Source organism: Rhinichthys klamathensis, unplaced genomic scaffold (genome assembly GCF_029890125.1).
Source record: "Rhinichthys klamathensis goyatoka isolate OS25496 unplaced genomic scaffold, OSU_Roscu_1.1 h1tg000059l_1, whole genome shotgun sequence".
In the NCBI taxonomy this organism is placed as follows: domain Eukaryota; kingdom Metazoa; phylum Chordata; class Actinopteri; order Cypriniformes; family Leuciscidae; genus Rhinichthys; species Rhinichthys klamathensis.
The window spans coordinates 8,833,056-8,846,382 of record NW_026606604.1 but is presented as its reverse complement, the minus strand read 5'-3'; the positions used below and the strand labels follow the sequence as shown (position 1 = coordinate 8,846,382).

At 37.9% G+C, this 13,327-nt stretch overlaps 2 protein-coding genes across 3 annotated transcripts; both read left to right on the top strand.

Annotated features, from left to right (window-relative positions):
* Window positions 1-2,409: 2,409 nt before the first annotated feature.
* On the top strand, window positions 2,410-5,754 carry rdh12l (retinol dehydrogenase 12, like). Its single transcript, XM_056249271.1, has 7 exons — window positions 2,410-2,516; window positions 2,844-2,956; window positions 3,040-3,195; window positions 3,270-3,374; window positions 3,464-3,673; window positions 4,130-4,322; window positions 5,338-5,754. The coding sequence occupies exons 1-7, from the start codon at window positions 2,503-2,505 to the stop codon at window positions 5,438-5,440; spliced, it is 894 nt and encodes a 297-aa protein (XP_056105246.1). The 5' UTR covers window positions 2,410-2,502; the 3' UTR covers window positions 5,441-5,754.
* A 959-nt stretch (window positions 5,755-6,713) lies between these two features.
* On the top strand, window positions 6,714-12,917 carry ptchd3a (patched domain containing 3a). 2 transcript variants are annotated; one of them, XM_056249260.1, is made up of 5 exons: window positions 6,714-6,778; window positions 8,692-9,392; window positions 9,625-9,746; window positions 9,981-10,126; window positions 10,959-12,917. In XM_056249260.1, the coding sequence occupies exons 1-5, from the start codon at window positions 6,751-6,753 to the stop codon at window positions 12,908-12,910; spliced, it is 2,949 nt and encodes a 982-aa protein (XP_056105235.1). In that variant the 5' UTR covers window positions 6,714-6,750; the 3' UTR covers window positions 12,911-12,917. The 2 variants fall into 2 exon arrangements, with proteins under 2 accessions (XP_056105235.1, XP_056105232.1); XM_056249257.1 differs by lacking the exon at window positions 6,714-6,778 and having other exon boundaries at window positions 8,526-9,392.
* The last annotated feature ends 410 nt before the right edge of the window (window positions 12,918-13,327 follow it).

The following is a 13,327-nucleotide window of genomic DNA, read 5'->3' as shown; positions in this document are numbered from 1 at the left end:
TCTGTGGACACTGGATAGTTCATTCATGGCACAATGTTTCTTCCTGGTTTCCACGTCAGCGCTGTTTGATCCGTCAATAACGGAGAAATGCGAATGTTTCTCACTAGATCTCGCAGCGATGTTTCAGTGGCGAATTCAAATGCTTTCTTTACCGGATTTCGCTGTGTAGTAACAGTACTAGTGCGCGATATTTTTTTTCACAGGATGGTAGGGGAAGACTCATGAATATTCATTAGGGAACTCATCCCTGATTGGTCTTAACCCCAGTGACGGGTAGGTTTAGGGGCGGGGTTAGGGGTAAGTCATCAGACCCCCAGTGACGGGTAGGTTTAGGGGCGGGGTTAGGGGTAGGTCATCAGACCAATCAGGGATGAGTTCCCTAATGAATATTCATGAGTCTTCCCCTACCATCCTGTGAAAAAAAATATCGCTAACAGTGCTGATGATTAAGATCGGCTCGCGCTGCATTGGTCCAAACTGATAAACGGTCCGTCAACAACACAATAACGAGTGGTTTCGTTCCGCTTACATTACATTTGCCATTTAAGGTTGGGTAATGTTCTGGTCACGCCAGCGTCTCATTACATTATGAGCGCGCTTGCCACGCGTGACGCGCCTATTTTGAAATAGCGACATTTTGGTCGGCAGGAAAAATGGCCCAACGAACCGTTCGGTTCAAAAATGCGTACCGAAAACTGAACCGAAAGCCTACCGAACGGTTCAATACGATTACGTGTATCGTTACACCCCTAGGTGTTTCTCATTTCGTATAATAAGGAAGGGCCAAGTAAATATTTCAGATAGTTAGTTTAGGAACATAAGCTTCTTTTTAATGAGACTCGTCAGTCATTCAAGATCAGTTACACTCAATTAAACTTGTTAAGCGAGTCATATTTACATAGCATTCTCAGAAGTGAAGGTGTATGAAAGGCTTAATTATTTAAATAAAAAAAGAATTATTTTTATGTCCGATTTGCGTGTTTTCTAATATCTAGCTTGTAAACATCACTGGTAAATCAAAAAACGAGAAGTGCTGCAGAATGTATTGCGCTTCAGGCTTGTTTGGTGGACTAACCCTTCAATGTGTCATCCGTGAGATGACTGTTAATCAGAGGTAATTTAACTATAGCTCTCTCTGTGACTGTCCTGTTTTTTAACGGGTGAAGGAAATGTTTACTTACACACTATCATCTGATGGCTGACAACACACTTCCTGTTTCAGATGCCTGTGTGCTTTGAAAGGTGTTGAGTGTTTAAATGTAAGGTGTCATAAACATTCACAGTGCACAAGCACACAATTGGGCTGTATATGTGTGCGTGATGCTCCTTAACTACTGAATAGTAATTCACTAATAAATCTCGCCATGAAGATCAATAAACAGAGAAATTGAAAATGGTAATACTGCCCCTCTGGTGCAATATATATGTGTGTGTGTGTGTGTGTGTGTGTGTGTGTGTGTGTGTGTGTGTGTGTGTGTGTGTGTGTGTGTGTGTGTGTGTTAAATGCATTGATTTCTCTGCATACACACAGATGCTGAATTACTAAGGGCATCCCTGCTATCCGAGAAACTTTGCTTTTGGTCCTTTTTTAGACATAATATTCTTTTCATCCAATGTGTCTTAGAGCAGCACAGTGTGTTTGAGAGCAATACTGCAGTTTCTGAGAAACATCACAGAGAAAGAGTGACAGACAGTGTTTAAGCGTTGAAGCTAAAAAATATGTGATGCTGGAGGATGGCAACCTTCTGACAGTTTCAGCGAAGTTATAAATTACTGAAATGAACTGGGGCATGACAAGGACTTTTACCAGAAGCAAACTGAAGCTGCTTTGAGCTTTCTGAAGATGCATTTTTCACAGCACATCCATTTTCACCATTTTTAATAACCTTTTAGCATTTTTAGATCACCTAGGTGATCTTAAAATGCTAAAAGGTTATTAAAAATGGTGAAAATGGAATGGAGATTAAGAGAACATGATATTGCTGATACGTATATAATATAAATATTTTTTTATTAAATTAGAAATATGCCAAATATCTCAATTAGTCCATTGTATACAAAGTAAATATTCAGACGCCTGCTTATTTCTTTACCATTCCTCTACTGACATCTCCTGGTTGAATTAAGAATCACGTCGTCTAGTCATTTTAAAATGTAAAATATGCCCGTTTTCTCCGTTTTCCAGTTACTACTGGTAGCATTTAAGTTGACATATAATAAATATAAAAGTCAAGAATATTTTTGACTTCAAGAATTAATGTTTAAATAGAATAAAAAATTAAAATACGTAATAAAGGGTGGGGTTTACTGTCTCTGACCAATCCATAGGGACCAATCCCAAACTACAACTCCACGATTCTTCCTTGTACGTCACCTGACTCCTCCCACTAGCGACAGTGCGAATGTGTTTTGATCTAAGCTACTCAGTTAATTTCTGCGTAATCGCACTAACTTGTTTTTATAAACTTTATTTTTTTGTTTCTGGATACAAATCATCGTAAAATGCAAGCACTAAGGTATGAACAGAACTGTATATATTATATTTAATAGCTAGAGTAGATGTTGATAGTGACATGTTGCACAACATTGTGTCGAGGAAGTAAAGCAAAGGGATTTTCATTCATATGATGAAATATTTCTGATAGTTTGAATCAGACTGTAAAAAAAGATTTGAATACAGAACTGACCGGACTTGACTAGGCAAAAACGACTTCACATGTTTTATTATTTATGAATTGAGCACGCGAAACTAACTTAGTTCTATGATTTCAAATCAACGCCCATAGAAACCAAGTTGAGTAATATGAAATATAATTACCTTTATCCTTTACTTTTCCCCTCAGAAATATGTTTCGGCCGTGGTCATCTGATGCCAGACTTGACGGTAAAACTGTTATAATAACTGGAGCTAATACTGGAATTGGCAAAGAGACAGCCATTGACCTGGCAAAGAGAGGTATGCAATCCTATTCCTATAAAGTTTAGTATTAATATATTGTCATATGGAAAATGTTTGTCTTTCTGCTGTCATGTCTTTAGGAGCACGGATCATTATGGCATGCCGAGATCTGGAGAAAGCAGATGCAGCCCTGAAGGAAGTTAAGGATGCTTCAGGAAGCCAGGATGTTGTTACCAACAGACTTGACCTGGCAGATTCCAAATCAATCAGAGAATTTGCAGAAAAAATCAATAAAGGTGAGTTATAAAATTCCTCTATAAATGTCTTCCTCATATAGCACTACACTGATGGATCTGGAATTGTCTTTCAGAGGAGAAACAAGTCAACATCTTAATCAATAACGCTGGTGTGATGGTTTGTCCTTACGGAAAGACAGCAGATGGTTTCGAAATGCAAATAGGGGTGAACCACATGGGTAAGCGTATCTAATTTGTCCAAATCGGTCACCTTTTTTAACCTTAAAAGAAATTAAGGGAGACATCAGAGCTGTCCTTCTTCCTGTAGGTCACTTCCTGTTGACATACCTGTTATTGGATTTAATTAAAAGATCAACGCCAGCAAGGATTATTAATATCTCGTCAATGGCACACCAATGGGGGACCATCAACCTGGAGGACATCAACAGTGAGAAGAACTATGATAAAAACAAAGCCTACAGCCAGAGCAAGCTGGCAAACATTCTGTTCACTCGCTCGTTGGCCAAAAGACTAGAAGGTCTGTCTCATAAAAAAAAAAAGCCGAATTTTTTTTATACATTTTTTATATATAAATGTTTAAGCACTATGTTTTTAATTTGTATATATTTTATTATTTTAAAATGTATTATTTTATTTATTTGTTTATTATTCTATTATTCTTTAGTGTCTAAATAATCTTTCATTTTTTCAGTCAATTAACTTTTTAATAAATTATTTAAATATCACTAAAATGCCTAAACCAGCTTCATAGAATTAAAATAGATTATAAAATATAATTTTAAATAATATAATATAATAAAAAAGAATATAATATAAAATAAAAACACATTTTAAATTCATTTCTGTGCCATTTTTGCCCCGACACTGGATAATATCTGACGCTGTCGTGGGTTGTGCATTTGTACTTTACATTATTCTAGTCCAATAAGATGATGTTTGATGCTTTCTCCTCTGGTCTTGTGTGGCGTCTCAGGTACTGGATTAACGGCGTATGCTCTCCATCCTGGTGTGGTTCAGACTGAACTGTGGAGGCACTTGAATAAAGCTCAGCAAGCCGCCATGTGGTTGGCAAAGCCCTTCACCAAAACATCTGTGCAGGGAGCTCAGACCACCATCTACTGCGCCGTGGCCCCTGAACTGGAGACAGAGAGCGGCAAATATTACAGGTCAGTGGAATTTCATCTCAATCTCAGCATTTTGCCTCAGAAAAGAGTAAGTTTTACTGAAATCGCAGTAGAGCTTACCATGCAATTTCATCTACCTATAGTACAGCGTGAATACACACAAGTCCAATAGGTCATGTTCTGTTATCTTTCAGTTAAATATCATTATCATACAGCATTCAGTTACTGCTGATAATCTTTTAACTCTGATGTCATGATGTTTCATAAAACTAACAGCCACAGTTCATGTCATGTTTTAAATAGTCGATTAGACAGTGCTTAATTTGAGCTGGATCCTGTTCTGGAAAATGTCCGATTTTGGATTTGGTTTTAAACGATCCGGCATTATTAACAAGTGCATAACATGGTGACAGTGCACAGAGCGACACAGAGCGAGCGCAAGTTTATGCAGATGTATTTGGAGGTCATGTATCGCTATTGGCCCTCAACATATTTTTGACCAATCAGATTTCTTTAGTTCAAAATCACTCTCATTGGTCGGTGCTTATTGTTTTGCGCAGTGAGTAGCTGAACGTTTAGAGAGAGTGTATGTACCTGATGAATTATTCCTAAAAAAATTTTTACTATCGCCAAAATGTAAAAAAAGAAAAGACAGTCAATTATATTTTAATTTTTCATATCCGTGAGTAAAGCTGATGGTGTTTCTGATCCAGAGTAGATGGAACTGCACACCTGGATAGCGGGAGACACAAGCAACGAGAGTTCGATGTAATGGAAGAAGCAAGAGAAAATATCACTGATCAACTGAATGATATTTATACACATAATAATACACTAGGCTGTTGTTAGGGCCATGCAGAAACTTGTGAATGATGCTTTTATTGTGCCATCACCGTTTAGTTATTGTATTTTCGGGGAAAACTCAAGTTGTATGGTCAGAGTCGGTCATAGCACCTTTTAATTGCTGTTTTTCATCCTGCAATTATTCATTTGCAAATGAAGCACTGCTGTTAGACAATGGTAGCACATTCTCAGCTGTTTTCTGCTCTCCACGCAGTGACTGTGCACCTGCTAAATGCTCCCGGGCTGCCATGGATGATGAGACGGCCCAGCGCCTCTGGGAACTCAGCTGTAAGATCCTCAGCATCACGTGGGAATGAAAACCCAACTCTCTTCCTGATGACTTCAAGTTTTATTGCAGTCTGCCTGAGATTGGCCCATCTGTCAAAATCAGAAATACCACTAGTTTATATTAACATAATATCAAGATGAGAACTGGCTTGAAAGACTACCAAATATAATCAAATATGATGGGCTTTACATTATGTAAAATTTAAAACGTATATTTTGTAGTTTTTGGTCTCAGGTTGCTTATATATAATAATTAAGGTACATATTTATGCACTAAAAGATGTATTAGATGCCATATTCAGGCGGTTGAAAATGCAGAAAGAATATGTGAATATATTTAATACATTTGAGTTTTTGTATCCTAGTATTTGCAATAAAAGGATATGGATATTTGTACATATATTTGTGTAATATGTCTCATATTGTATATTGGATATTGTACTTAACATTTTATATATTTTTTCTTTAGACAAACACTATGTCAAAAAGCTTTTACAAATTGTTCTGCTACTTTGCAAAAGTTAAAGATTATATATATATATATATATATATTACTATTTATTTCCCTTTTTTAGCCTATCTCATTTTCCTTTAATATATATATATACAGGTATATATAAATACATACATTGGTGCTGTCAAATCTTTTATATATATAATATACTGTATATATATATATATATATATATATATATATAAGTGCTATCAAAGCTATATTTTTACAAACTTATGTTAGATGCGATTAATCACATATTTACACATATCATATATATATATATATGTATGATACTATAAAAAGATGCCAGTGCAGCAACTCTTCCTGACTCGGTATCCATGGCAATCTCTCATCTTTATTTTCACCCTGACCCAGTCACCATGACAACCTCTAATCAGCTCTGCCTTCCCCTAACCCAGTCTCCATGACGACCTCCAACTGCAGCTTTTCTCGACCCGTCACCATGACAACAACTCATTGCCCAATAGTGATGCAGGGGAATATGAAATATGGTCACTAGCACCACCTAGTGGCCAACAAAAAAAATGACATGGCCTGTCATAATCTTATTTCTCAGAAAAAACTAAATTATTAAATAAAATAAAAAAATCAACCAAACAGATGTGTTTGAACATGTTTCAAGTAAGGTACTCTTTGATACAGTAAAATAAGAGCTGGACAAACAAAGGAGTGTGATAACAATTTGAGGCCCCTACTGGCAATACAAGAGTTATGAGAATAGACACCACTTTTGTTGGGACAATTAAAAGGCATGAATGGAGCTCTGTGTTCAGTAATGAACTCAACTTGCATGTCATTCTCTCCTCACATCACTCTGTCCTGATGGAGCAAAAGGAGCAGAAACCGCGACGTAAGTCCTGTTTCCGACTTAAATCAATTGATCTACATTTCTAACAGCATTTGAGCTGAAATAGTTTATTATATGCAGGGATGTTAGCCTATTATTCATTCACTCTAAAGGTTCCGATCAGAACCAAAAAGGTTTTACAGTCTGGTGGATATTAGATAACCATTTACACAAACTTTTTATTCTCTAGTTGTTTAGAAAACCATCTTGCTTTAAAGACCCCAGAAATATGCTACTAACCTGAAGAACCAATAATGTGAAAGCAAGAATGTTTTTAAAGGTAAAAAGCTGACTTGTACCATGCAGCCGCTGTACCACGTGACCACTGCAAAAGGTGTGTTCGACTTGAAGTGGCGCTGTGCCGACAGATCGGTGTATTATTAAATTGGGGAGCAGATGGAGCTTCTTTTTTTTTACGATAATTACGACATGGCGTGAATGCAGCATAATCTCCAAAGAACCATAATGCCAACTCAGCCCTGTACAGCCAAATGTTTTTGAAGAGGATTCTTTTCTGAATCTGATGTCCAAATAAAGAAGTTTTTAGCAACTTTTTTCAAATATATAGGCCTATTAATTATGTAGGATATTCATGCCATGTCGTAATACCGTAACTCTTCTGACTTGTAAAAAGCATTCACGTGATCGTAGAACTCCCCAGACAGCAACATGTCGGCCCAGATCTGGTTCGGAATCCACATGACCACAGATTTACCAAAAATCCTGTGAGAAACACTGGTATTGCTATGGCAATGCAGCTTATAGCTTGTTTTTTTTTTGGAGTATAGTTCTGTTGTATTAATAAATGACCATTTTGTTCTTATTTCATCTGTTAACTCTCACTCGTTCCTACTCACTCATTACATGGCATTAGTGGTTTTAAGGAACAGGAGTTGCTGGTATACATAATAAGGGCATGCAAAGATGGGTGATGTTTATGATCACATGTAGTGGGCCAGTCTGGGCCAAAATGCCTGGGCCGATTTTTTGTCCCAGTCCAGCCCTGGTAGGCCCAGTAGTGAGGTAAATTATAATTATTAATTAAATATTTGTTGAAGTTATTGTTACTGTGTTCCCAGAACATTAAATAATCAGTCACATGATCTGATCTGTACTTCATAAAAAGTTCAATTTAATGCAGATTAAATTAAGGTTTATGCTGGGTTCAAACCAGGTTATAATTGCCATAAATAAGAGATGACAACACGTGACGCTGTACTTGGAGCTGTTCATGTCCTCGGATTCGGACTTAAATGTTTGTTTTGCTCAAAATAAATCTGCAGTGGTCATGTGGTACAAAGTCGTAGCTGTCAAAAATTAGGAGTCTAAAATGTAATGTATTACGACCCAGACAGCAATAGTGCTGACCACATCGGGGTCATCATGTGGATTCCGTAGGCTACCAGATCTGGGCCGAATGCGGGAATGTCCCGATAGTAGTCCCGATGACCAGTACATGCCTGAGGCCTACTAATGGTGCCCTGCCTTTTTATGTATAGCTAATAATGCTGCAACATTCAAAACGATTTAATAATGCTAAATAGCTTATTTTATAATGCATTATTTAATAACTCATGCAAGCTTAATTAAAGCAGGCTCCCATAAAAACAGGAACACTGCGTGATTTGCGTCTGTGGTTATTTTATCAGTGTCTAATTTTCTGCATGTGCCCGTCAGTGGTCGCTCTCGGCTTATTCTCTGTATATTTTCACGCAAAAATGCGTCAGGATATTCAAATACTCCGCATGCATTATGCTCTTTCTAAATCAACTTTTAACTAGTTATAACTTTCCATGCTTCAACCACAACAGTGATATAGAGAAACGCTTTATGTTAATTTAATCCATTTAGCTCCCCCTTAACTTTTTCCCTTTAATCCCTCAAAATGCCGGTGAACATGGCTGGATGCACCACAGACTGCGTGGAGAAGCCGATCTCCATCTGCTTCCAGAAGTTCGGCCGCTTTGTGGGAACTTACCCGTGGTGGTTCTTCATCTCTCCTCTGGTGATCTCTGCTGTGCTGGGGAGTGGGTTTTATTTCTTAGAAGAACGGGAGGCCAATGATATTGAGGACCAGTTCACACCTGTGAACGGTCCTGCCAAGCTGGAGAGGCAGTTTGTGCAGGAAAACTTTCCGCAGAACGACTCGGTGTTCTCCAACCAAAGACTCTACACGGATGGAGTTTACGCGTCCTTCATAGCGGTATCAAGATCCTCCAACATCCTCACAGATGTTGCCTTTCAGGAGATAGTCACTTTAGACAGGAAGGTCAAGGAGCTGAATGTGGCTATGGGTCACGAGGTGCTCACTTTTGAGGGACTTTGCGCAAGACGGTACAAGAAATGCATACCTAACAAGATACTGGATATTTACACATATTATGGTAACAATTTAGAAAAGACCGAGCTCACCTTCCCGTTCTTTCGTTTCGGATTCTCGTACATTTTCCTGGGCTATTCTGTTGGTGGAGTGAATATAAACTCTACTGTTATTAAAAGTGCAAAGTCAGTGCGCCTGTTATATTTCCTAAAGGAGGATAATCGTACCAGAACAGACTTATGGCTGAACGAATTCCTTAAGGTTTTTCCATCTAATTTATCACTAAGCTTAATTAAGGTAGGTCATATTTGATTACTGTTTGAGAACTTTATTGATGGTATTGTCAGTATTGCTGACAGCATGTTGTTTAAAATCCTTTTATTCATTCATTCATTATTTCAAAGAATGAATGAATGAATAAAATGCTTTTAAGTTTGTTAAAATGCTCTCCTGATGTAACTATTCTTTAAATCTGAAATGATGATGTCAGTATAATGGTAATGTATGTTAGTATGATAATTTTCCTCAGGTGACCCATTCCACATCTCTGTCAAGGCAGGTGGAATTTGAGGCAAACACAAGGGATGTGATTCCCCTCTTCTCTATCACATACGTCATTGCCATTGCATTCTCAATTCTTTCTTGTTTGAGGTAGGCTATGTTAACCTGAATAGTTAGGCTATTTTTTGATGACCAGTCTAGTTAGGCTAATTTTAATGCACACCTGATTTGTTTAACTCTAGAATCCCTACTGTATTCAAAATGAATGAAGGAATCTTGTATGAAAAATGATTCAAAATAAGATTAGTTCTAAGATTCGTATGTTGTATTTAACCATGAAAAATTCTTTAAAATATATTGAAATATATTTTGTCTGTTTTCCAGGTTTGACTGTGTCAGAAATAAAGTATGGGTTGCCACATTTGGGGTGCTCTCCGCTGGACTGGCTGTTCTGTCGGCTTTTGGGATGATGTTGCACATTGGTGTCCCATTTGTCATGACAGTTGCTAATTCTCCATTCCTAATATTAGGTAATAACTTCGTAAAACCAGTGCTGTACTATGTTAAAGGATTAGTTCACCCAAAAATTAAATTCTATCATGAAATCCTCATGTCGTTCCAAACATGTAAGACTTTCGTTCATTTTCGGAACTCAAATTCAGACATTTTAATAAAATATGAGAGCTTCTGTCCCTCCATTGACAGCTACGCAACTACCATTTTGACACTTTAAAATGTTCATAAAGAGATCCATATGAATCGAGCTGTTTAGTCCAAATTTTCGGAAGAGACACAATCGCTTTATTAATTTAGGCTTTTATTCACATTTAAATATTAATCAGTGAACATAAAAAAAAGCTCAACCGAACCTGCTTGACGCACAAGAACAAACCTCATTGGTTCTTGCTGAAGCTCAAACGTGCTGCGTAACATGAGAATGAACCTCATTGGTTCTCGCACATCAAGCGAACATGCTTGAACTTCCGTTTCCACAACTGATGTGTGAGTTGATAAATGTTTGTATGTGAATAAAAGCCTAAATTCAATCTGTTCATCATAAAGCGATTGAGTCTCTTCAGAAAATTTGGAACAATTCATATGGATTAGTTTTATGATTTCTATATGACATTTTTGAAGCGTCAAAGTGGTAGTTGCGTAGCTGTCAATGGCGGGACAGAAAGCTCTCAGATTTCGTCAAAAAGATCTTCATTTGTGTTCCGAAGATGAACGAAAGTCTGACAGGTTTGGAACAACATGAGGGTGAGTAATTAATGACAGAATTTAATTTTTGGGGTAAACTATCCTATCCCTTTAATGTATAATATCAGATTAAACGGGGATTTTCTGATGTGTTTTAAATAGGGATCGGAGTGGACGACATGTTCATCCTCATTTCCTGCTGGCAGCAGACGAATGTTCACGATCAAGTAGAGACTCGACTGTCTAAAACGTACAAAGAGGCGGCCATTTCAATCACCATCACAACGCTCACGGACGTGCTCGCTTTCTACATCGGCCTCATGACGCCCTTCCGGTCCGTCCGCTCCTTCTGCTTGTACACCAGCACCTCCATCCTCTTCTGCTACATCTACAGCATCACATTTTTCGGAGCGTTCCTCGTTCTTAACGGACGGCGAGAGAACAGCAACAAGCACTGGCTGACCTGCAAGGAAGTACCGGAGGAGTGCCCTATAGGTCAGTCGAAGTGGTATGAATTATGTTGCGTGGGAGGCGCTTACGACCCTCATACTGGCAAGGAGGAGGTACAGCCCATGAATCACTTCTTTAAAAAATACTACGGCCCTTTTCTGACAAAATCGTGGACAAAGGTCTTTGTGATTGTGCTTTATTGCATCTATTTGATTATCAGCATTTATGGCTGCTTCCAAATTCAAGAAGGAATCGATCTTCGTAATTTGGCAGCTGATGATTCTTATGTGGTAAAATACTACGACAACGAGAAGGCATATTTCTCCGAATATGGCCCAAACATCATGGTTGTCATCCGACGGGAATTTCCGTACTGGGATGAAAAGTACATGTCAGATCTTGAAACTTGCATTGAAGATTTCAAAAATTTATCTTTCATTGAAAAGGATATATTCACCTCCTGGATCAAATCATACAAGTACTATGGATATCACTCAAAACTCAATCTGAGTGCTGAAGATGTCTTCAAAGATAATTTGGGATCATTTCTGCGATTTTATTCCGATTTCAAACAGGACGTCAATTTCACCAACAACTCCATTCACGCGTCTCGCTTTTTCATCCAGACCGTAAATATCTCTACTGCCCTGGATGAGATGAATATGTTGAATAAATTAAGAGAGACAGCACAAAAGTGCCCTGTTCCTTTACTGGTTTACCACCCTGCCTTCATCTACCATGACCAGTATGCAGTAATAGTCACCAACACCATCCAGAATATTGCGGTTACGACGGCCGTAATGTTGCTCATCTCCCTTCTCCTCATCCCAAACCCTCTGTGCTCTCTCTGGGTGACTTTTTCTATCGCATCGGTCATTGTGGGGGTCACTGGTTTCATGGCATTATGGGATGTTAATTTAGACACCATCTCCATGATCATTCTTGTTGTCTGCATTGGTTTTTCTGTAGACTTCTCTGCTCATATATCTTACGCCTTTGTCTCCAACAAAAAGCCCAGTGCGAATGAAAAGGCAGTGGAGGCCTTGTTTCATTTAGGTTACCCTATTTTGCAGGGGGCTGTGTCTACTATTCTTGGGGTGGTAGTGTTGTCTGCTTCGAAGAACTACATCTTTAGAACTTTCTTTAAAATTATGTTCTTGGTAATATTCTTTGGTGTGTTCCATGGCTTAACTTTTATCCCAGTTTTTCTGACCTTTTTTGACATGTGTAGTGGCACACCAGCTAACAAGAAATCAGGCCCAGAAGAGCAGGCCATGAAGAACAGCCACGCGAATAATGTTCAAGCAATGGCCAGGGATGGTGAGGTGAAAGAGCGGGAAATTTACGACAATCGCAATTTTCAACCCGACAACCACCGAACGTGTCAGTCTCAGCCGTGCTCTGCCATATGGATGATAACCGGCAATAATCATCATGTCCAAGAAAATCACATGTGTGTGGCAAGCACCATCCCAATGTTCAGAGTGGACAGTCAGACCTATGAGGTTCACATGTATACACCCTCTGATGATACCATGTTAAGAGTCAACTGTCAACCAAAAGGTCAAAACTCTGAAGGTCAGAATTGTGTTTTAGGAAATAGCAACCACATTCAAGATTCAAAAGTTCCCACTCTTAACTGTTCTGATTTGGCCATTTTGTAAAATCCTCATACTTCATTTTCTTCTGAATATATCGTTTGTATGTGTACTACATTTATATGTTTAAAATTACTCATTTGTCATTTCATTTTACTAATGTAATATAAATCAACAACATGGCATGTTTTCTACAAAAATATACCTGGGCCAATGGTTTTTGGACTTTTTAGGGGTTTCAGGAATTAGTGGCCCCGATTAATCTGTAAAAAAAAATCTTTTAAAAAGCCAAAAAAAACCTTTTAAAAATATGTTTACAAAATGCATCACAGATGTAAGCAATGTACAACTAAATGAAACAACAACTAGACTTGCTTATGAAACACAAGGATAACAAATTTGTGTAATTCGTTCATAAAACCTTAATAAATTGTAAAATTCAATTGAATGCAACAATTTACGTAAAAATGGGTTTAAATGGAT

What these genes read in the sequence shown, in the direction of transcription:
- ptchd3a (XM_056249257.1), top strand. Translation starts at nt 8,661, where the DNA reads ATGCCGGTGAACATGGCTGGATGCACCACAGACTGCGTGGAGAAGCCG. An exon ending in TATCACTAAGCTTAATTAAG is followed by an intron (nt 9,393 to 9,624) that starts GTAGGTCATATT and finishes AATTTTCCTCAG; the next exon opens with GTGACCCATTCCACATCTCT. An exon ending in TCAATTCTTTCTTGTTTGAG is followed by an intron (nt 9,747 to 9,980) that starts GTAGGCTATGTT and finishes TCTGTTTTCCAG; the next exon opens with GTTTGACTGTGTCAGAAATA.
- rdh12l (XM_056249271.1), top strand. An exon ending in AATAGGGGTGAACCACATGG is followed by an intron (nt 3,375 to 3,463) that starts GTAAGCGTATCT and finishes TTCTTCCTGTAG; the next exon opens with GTCACTTCCTGTTGACATAC. An exon ending in GTTGGCCAAAAGACTAGAAG is followed by an intron (nt 3,674 to 4,129) that starts GTCTGTCTCATA and finishes GTGGCGTCTCAG; the next exon opens with GTACTGGATTAACGGCGTAT.